The sequence below is a fragment of the Chrysochloris asiatica genome, unplaced genomic scaffold (assembly GCF_000296735.1).
Source record: "Chrysochloris asiatica unplaced genomic scaffold, ChrAsi1.0 scaffold00378, whole genome shotgun sequence".
In the NCBI taxonomy this organism is placed as follows: Eukaryota; Metazoa; Chordata; class Mammalia; order Afrosoricida; family Chrysochloridae; genus Chrysochloris; species Chrysochloris asiatica.
The window spans coordinates 1,307,972-1,315,311 of NW_006408896.1; the positions used below are offsets into that span (position 1 = coordinate 1,307,972).

Sequence of the window (7,340 nt, forward strand, 5' to 3'; positions counted from 1 at the left end):
GCCCACTCCAGCAGGTAAGGGGTACTTCTCGGTGCACCGGCCACACGCCATCCCGACTACCTCCAGTGGTCAAGTTTATTATAAAGAACAGTATCAAAATAAAGGACTCTAAGAGGCAGTCACAGCTCTGGGCCACATGGTGTTGGCATCCCAGGAGGCCTTCCCCCAACTCCGGGGTCGTGTTTCACGGAGGCTTGGGTCTGAATAATTTAAGGGTAGGTCTGGTGTCTTCCGGTGTAGAATCACATTATAAGTCTTCATGGGGTAGGGGCGGTGTTGGCTTTTTTTCGTCCATTTCTATGAGAAAATAAACATATGTCATTGAGTACAAGCCCAACAGTAAGGCCCCGGGGTCAGACCAAGGGACAAATGGCCAGTGCATGGGCTGACATCTACTCTGAGTGGGCTGCCCCCGAGATGCCCGTTCAGAGTGAGGACAGGGCCTCAGGGGCTGATCAGGTGCCCAGGCCAGTGGAGCTGCCGTGGGGACTGACTGGGAGCTTATCAGGTGGAAGGTGCTCATGGTCCACAAGAGGACGCTTGGGCGGTGATGGCTGACTGTGTGGGGTCTTCCAGTCAAAAGGCAGGAGCTTGCAGACCCTCTGTGCAGCCCAGAGGCCCTTCGGGTGTTTTATGACACCATGTTGTCTGCAGTAGCAACGTTACTGTCCCGTGGCCTCCGCCAGGCCCCATTGAGCAGGGCAGATGCCAAGTGTAGGGCAAACTGTCAGAAAAGCGCCCACACGCAGGACCCAGCGGCACGTTCACTAAAAGGAGGGAGGTGGACACGTGGAGGCCACACAGACCTCTGCCGGCTGTCTCCTCCTCCACTCGGCATTCCCACTCACAACTTCCATGGTGATCCCAGGGGCCTTCTCAGGCCACGTCCACTTCTCTCCCAGCCTCCTCCTTCTGCAGCATTCTGTCAACATCCCCAGATGTTTCCACCTGTCTCTCCCGTTAGCCCATCCACTGAGCTTGACATTTCGGTCACTTCCCTTTCCGCTTCCGTAACTTCTACCTGCTTTTACGGTTTAAACGCCCTTCGTAAACTCCTGTTGACAGCTTTTGTTCTTTTCTCATCTTTCAGATTGTTTCTTTGAAGGTTTACTTGCGTACAAGCTGCTCATTTCCAAATCCACTTCCAGTCACACTCCTGCTGGGGGTTCTGAGCGGCTGGGTCTCGTTTAGATGGTATCCCATATGTGCAGAGCGTTACGCATTCATCCTCTAGGAGCCCCAACCCTTGCACCCAGGGCTGCTCTGTGTCCCTTCTGAGTCCTGGCATTCCTGCGCCAATTGGCTGTGCAGATAGACCAGGACCAGGTGCCCTCAGAGGCCTCCCCACTTACCGGCCCCCACGGTCAGCACACAGGCATCGTCTGTCTCCTCATAACCGTCGGGACACACACAGACGAAGCTCCCTGGGGTATTGTAGCAATTCTCATTTTCCCGGGCACATGGCTTTTCTGGCTGTGAGCATTCATCTATGTCTGCAACACAAACACCCGGGCGGCAAGAAGAGTCATCACAGGTGATGGGACCCACATGTCCACTGATGCACTTGCACAAAAAACCCAAAGGTCAAGACAGAGGGGGACCTCACACATGGCAACTATGCAAATGGGACACCTGGGCAGCTGTGCCTACAAGCTGTGAGAGCCCCTGACCTGGGGAGGCCCTTCCCCAGGGCTCTTGTTCCTGCCGCCGTGTGCCACCCACCTGAGCACTGGCCGCTCTCATCCTTGGCGTAGCCCGGGACACATTCGATGCACTTGTCTGGGCCTTTGTCTGTACAGCCCACACATGTAGAGTCACAGTCTAGAAACAGGAGGGCAGAGACAAAGACGTGAGGCCGCGCTCCAGGTCCGAGGACCCGAGGCAAGAGTGGGTGCTTATCTGCAGCCAGCATCCGTCTCCTGCAGTGCAGTGCCTACGTGGCCGCTGGTGACTTCATAACCACAGCTGCCCTCCGCAAAGTCCTCAGGTCTGAGTGAAAATGGAAAGGCTGACCTTGTCAAATGGGAGGCAGAAGAACTTGGGGGTGTTGCCTTGCTCCCTAAAATACCAATCCAAATGGACTCTGAGGCCCGGCAACCCTGTGCATGTCAGACGAGCACCGACCTCCACAGGGTGTTTATCGGCTTTTGGGAAGGCCTGTCTGCCGAGGCACCTCTGTGTTCTCAAATCGCCAACTTTTTGGTTAGCAGCTGACAGGCTTACTCAGAACAGCTGAAGGCAAAGTCTCCCCAAGGCTTCCCCTGTGACCTCACTGCCACAGTAACAGCACAAACGTGAAACTCATTAAACCACTTGGGGGCAGCTGGCCCTGAAGAACGCTGACCCACAGAGAACGACAAAACACGTGGTTAGACTTAGCTACAAAACTACAAAGGGTTATCACTGTGACAAATTGGTAACTAAAACATCCACCTGCCCAGCAAAGCTCGGACTCTGCCAGGTGCCAGGCACGCTGTGGGGAGATGGGAGGCCCAGCTGTCCAGGGGGTTAGTGACCAGGAACCGGCCAGGGTGTCACACTCAGCCCGTGTAGGTACCAGCCACCCATGTGGAGCTGCGGCTCCTGGCAGGGGCACGGAGGGCCTGTTATTCCATCCTGCTTTTCAGCCAATTTAAACTTCCCAAGTTCCCTGAAGCGTGTGTCCGTTACTTGTGTTACTACCTTAAATCTCTCAAGTGGGGGTGCATATAAAAGCCACGCTTGTGGGACACAAGTATGTGTTTACAACAGAAAACCCGCAGGGCCCAGGGAGTACGTGCCACCTTCCCTGAGGACCCCTCCAGTCTCCGGACTAGGGGCCCACCTTCGCACAGATAGGAGCTGGGGACATTCTTGCAATATTGGTTCTCGCCGCACAGCTGCGTGTCCTCTGCACACTCATCTACATCTGGAAGAGACAGAGCAGTGAAATCCCCCAGGCACCTCTGAAGACACGCTGCTGGCACCTCCACCTGACACTCATGCCCATACCTCACTCCCTTCCACAAGGGACAAGTAGGGTCCTGGGCAGGTCACCTGTCCTTCAGTGTACAGTCCACTAGCATCGGGAGCCAGAACTCTGAGGGTGCGGAGTCTGTCCGAGCTGCCAGCTGAGCCCCCACTCTCCCCACTCCCAGTGGAGCCCACCTCAGGACGTGTCCACCCCCAGACAGCCTGCAAACAGCAGGGACGAGGCTGCAATACCCCAGCTATTTCAGTGAACAGAAGGGTCTGGGCCTTCAAAAGTTCTGCAAACCACCCACAAAGTCTGCCTCCAATACAAGTGCCTCAGAACCCGGAGCAGGGCTAAGAGGTGGACCCTGAGTGACCTAAACTTTCGCCCTTGGAAGCCCTGCACAGTGAGGGGCAGGACAAATGGTGAAGGGTGCTAGGTGGGGAGGTAGAGAATACAGGCGTGTGGGGTGAGCAGGGACGGAATCAGGGGGTGTGGGTTGAAGGTCGCAGGATGGAGTGTGGACGTGAAAATGGAGTCTGTGTGAGGTGACAATGTGAACGGACAGCTTCACAGACACAGGGGCCCCAACTGTGTCCAGCAGCCTTTGGTCCCCGAGTCCCCAGAACACTGACAGCACTCACTTTAGATGTGACAGGCGGGGACCCACCTAAGGCCAACAGCTGCTGAGATGTGAGACCCAAACCCAGCCCTGTCCCCGAGAGCCCTGGGCACCCTGGGCCAGGTGAAGAGGGGACGGAGCGTGGAGACCAAGGCTGGGATGGTGCTACCCCCATTGCAGGAGACAAACTCTGGGTTTTCCTTCCCAGCAGCCTCTCCAGACCCAGGCAAAGCTGCACCCTGAATGTGCCCATGCCCTCCCACATGCTCGCTGCATGAGGCATGTGGGGCATGAGGCATAGTTTCCCTGTCTGTGCCCACACGCCGGCAGGTGTTCTCCCTGACCTGCTGTTCCCCTCTGGGCCAACAGTGAACCAACTACCACAGTGCCAACCCACCGCACACCGGCAGCACCTTGAGGCTCCAAGCTTGGCTGGGGCACAGGGCAGCCAGGCCCAGGGTGGGGAGGGGTCTCACCGATGCAGTCATCTTGCTCACGGGCCCAGCCCACCTCACACTCAGTGCAGTCCCGGCTGGTAGGGCCTGTGCACGTCTTGCAGGCCTCGTGACAGACTGGAAGGGAGACGCAGCTGTCAGATGGCCCTCGAGGCAGGTACTCCCCATGGGTTAAGGAGTTGGGAAAAACCCAGAGGAGCACGCTCAGTCCCACAGCAGGGACACAAGCGAGGCGGCCCGGCCCCTCCTCAGCACCCACACCTGTGCAGACGCTGTGCGAGTCGTTCCGCAAGGCGCTGAAGTAACCATCCAGGCAGTCGGTGCACAACGCGCCATGGTAGCCCATGTGACACTTGCAGGACCCATCCCCCTGCCGGCTGCCGTCCCCACTACAGTGACCGTTCCCACTGCAGGGCCTCTGGGTGCCACCAGGGCACGCTGTGGAGAGAGAGACAGCAGCTTCCTCACCCAGCCAGAGCCTGAGTGGGTAGGTCTACAGGCTGCACGAGCTTTCGCGAAGCCTCTTGAGGTCCGCTGACCCACCGTCCCGTCACCTGCATGGGGTCATGGGCGTGGGTGCCCCGCTTCACCACGGTGTGACCCCTGGTGGCCCCAGACTTCCAGACACACTTCCTCCCTGGAACATGGGCTGTGAGGAAGTTTCCATTTCACTTCAGGTGTGTGGGAGGGAAGTTGTCCTGCTGCGTCCAGCCCATCACGAGGTGGGGACGGCAGCACATGATGGGGGCAGGGGTTCTGAATGTACGCTTTGTCTAGATGGACCAGGGTGACTGACTGTAGTGACCAGAAGTGGACCAAGGCTTCCACACAGCTCCCTAACAGACCCCGCTGCTGCTTCCCCACTGCGCATGGTCACTGCTGCTCGGGACAGCTCTCAGCAAGTCTCCTAGGAGGAGCTCACACGACACCGAAGGTCTGTGACTTAGAACTTATAGCACAACGAGGTGGGACGCTCAGCTCAGTGACCCAAAGAGCAAAGTGAGAGGTGAGCGCCCCCAACCTCACGGCCTCTGTGTCGCTGGTGGCATGGGCTGGTCACAGATGGGGCAAGTCTCGTCTGTGCTGTCGGCTCGTGTCTCGGTGGCACGGTCTTCCCAAGTCTGGCCCCTCCCTGTACCTTCATCACCCATGTCTCACGGGGCCCTGAGAGTCCGAGGAGGAGCGTACCCAGACAGTTGGGCCCATACGTCCCAGGAGAGCAGCAGAGCTTCAGCGTACTCACGCAGAACCACTCAAACAGGTCCGGGAACTGCTGCTTCCTATGGTACCGGAGAACAGACTTCAGCACACCCCGACACGCTCCCAGGGAAACACACTCTAGGGCATCTAGGACCCGGCCCGTGTGGTGCCGTCCATAAAGTGGGTCTTCAGGGTCAAAAGAGCTGAGCGTTGTGACCTTCGGTCACCCACCCGGGTCACCTGGGCAGCCAACTCCCAGTCGGGACTGAAGTCCCCAGGAACTGCCCTGAGCAGAGAGCTACTGGGGCTGAGCTGTGTCCGGAGGAGGCCCCGTCCAGCACTCACAGCTGCAACCACCAATCCTCCAGGTGGCTCTCCTGCTCCTCCAGCATCCGGTTGCACTCGAAGTCACTGCTATCACACAAGCCCTCGAGGATCTCCATCAGGCGAATCTCACTGAAATACAGGGTCGTGGGGACGGCCCGGTGGATCAGCACCTCCCATCCTCACAGAGGGGGCCCCAGCTGCCGAGCCAGGAAGAGGACAAGATTGGGAGGCCACATCTGTAAGGCTCACTGGAGCGTGCATGGGGGGCGTTGGCGTGCTTGTGGCCCACAGCTGTGGGCCGTTTACGGCAACTGACAGCTATCAGGTCAGGACACCCGCTCCAAGCAGACTCTAGGGTGACGCAGCGCAGGAGCTGTGCGGACCAGGTGCCCACCTGAACTCATACTTGGACAGTGATTTCTCTTCCCAGGCCGTGTTCCCACCGCCAAAGTTCTTCTTCGCTGTATCCACCATGCCCTGCGGAGTAAGGGCCGCGGAGCTTGGAGAGGCTCGCCAGGGATCCCCAGACTTTAGATCCTACTCTGGGGGAGACCCTGTCCCCCTAGGATCCAGCCCCCATCAACTCGGGGTAACCCCGGTCCCCATGGGGTGACCCCGGCCCACCTGGTTGAACTTATCCACCAGACTCTGGCAAAGCGCGCAGGGCGTCGGCTTCTTGGCAGCCTCGGGCGCTGGCAGCGACAGTAGCAGCAGCAAGAGGCCCAGCACGGCGGGCGGCGGCGGGCGCATGGCGCTGCGGGACTCCGAGACGCGCAGCTCGGCGACACCGGCCCGGCCCGCCCACCAGCTCCAGCCGCGCCAGCCGTTCCCGGGGATACTTCTCGGCATTGGCGAGGCCACGCCCAGCTGCCCGGGCGCGCGCCACGATTGGTTTGTGGTTTCCGCCCCGTCTTCACGTGGCCCAATCCGAATTCGCCACGAGAAGCGGCCAATGGGAAGGCCCCGGGTCAGCGTCCTGCCGGTAGTGGGTGGGTCGGCGGGCGGAGAAATGCGGACCCGCCCCTCGCGCCCCGCCCCCGGATGTGCGCCTTCTCCGCGGGCATCTTTACTCCGGGCAGGGTATGCGCGCTCGCCGCGGCGGCGACCGAGGTTCCAAGTGGCCATATTGGATTTGGGCAAGGGCTTCGCTTCTGCTTTCTCTGTTTCCGTCGTCCGGCTTCCGGTCGAGGGCTGTTCAGGCGCCTGCTCTCTGAGGGACGGCGCCGCGGGCCCGTGAGGGAGCGGAGCGACAGGTTAGCATGCTTCCGGGCGGGAATTAGGGCTCGTCGGGCCGGCGAAGACCCCATTCCGGCATCGCCTCGGTGGTGCACGGTGTCACCCGGAGAGCCCACGCGTGACGATCTGGGGCCGAGCTCTCGCCTGCGCCCCAGGTTTGAGACTAGGGGAGACCCTCCTTTTCCTCCTCGTTTCCGCCCCCACGTTGGGGAACCACGTGCGTTCAGGAGATCTGTGGTGGGAGCCGCCGAGTCGGTTCGACTCCTAGCGCCCCTGTACGGGGTTTCCGAGCAGCGGCTGGTGGGTTTGAACCGCCGACCTGTGGTTCGCAGTCCGGTGCTAGTCCTACAACGCCGCACCTGGAGACCCTCCGGGGATTCGAGAGAGCTGTGACCTGTGCGGGCAGGGCCGTCGTGTCAGACACCATGTTTTTGATTATTTTCTTACTTGACGCCCTATTTGGGATTTTTGATTAGTTTCTTACTTGACGCCCTATTTGGGATTTTTGATTATTTTCTTACTTTACGCCCTATTTGGGATTTTTGAT

At 59.3% G+C, this 7,340-nt stretch overlaps 1 protein-coding gene across 1 annotated transcript; it reads right to left on the reverse strand.

Moving 5' to 3' along the window:
• Nucleotides 1–247: 247 nt before the first annotated feature.
• On the reverse strand, nt 248–6,307 carry CRELD2 (cysteine-rich with EGF-like domains 2). Its single transcript, XM_006876398.1, has 10 exons — nt 6,182–6,307; nt 5,952–6,034; nt 5,576–5,686; nt 5,219–5,310; nt 4,292–4,468; nt 4,052–4,147; nt 2,825–2,908; nt 1,723–1,821; nt 1,353–1,493; nt 248–297 (listed from the first exon to the last, which is right to left on the reverse strand). Exons 1-10 carry the CDS (start codon nt 6,305–6,307, stop codon nt 248–250), a joined length of 1,059 nt encoding a protein of 352 aa, XP_006876460.1.
• Between the last annotated feature and the right edge of the window lie 1,033 nt (nt 6,308–7,340).

Coding starts and splice junctions, on each gene's coding strand:
- CRELD2 (XM_006876398.1), bottom strand. CDS start 6,307: ATGCGCCCGCCGCCGCCCGCCGTGCTGGGCCTCTTGCTGCTGCTACTG. Junction 5,311..5,575: donor GAGGATTGGTGGTTGCAGCT/GTGAGTGCTGGA, acceptor CCGGTACCATAG/GAAGCAGCAGTTCCCGGACC. Junction 1,494..1,722: donor TGAGAGCGGCCAGTGCTCAG/GTGGGTGGCACA, acceptor TTTGTGTTGCAG/ACATAGATGAATGCTCACAG.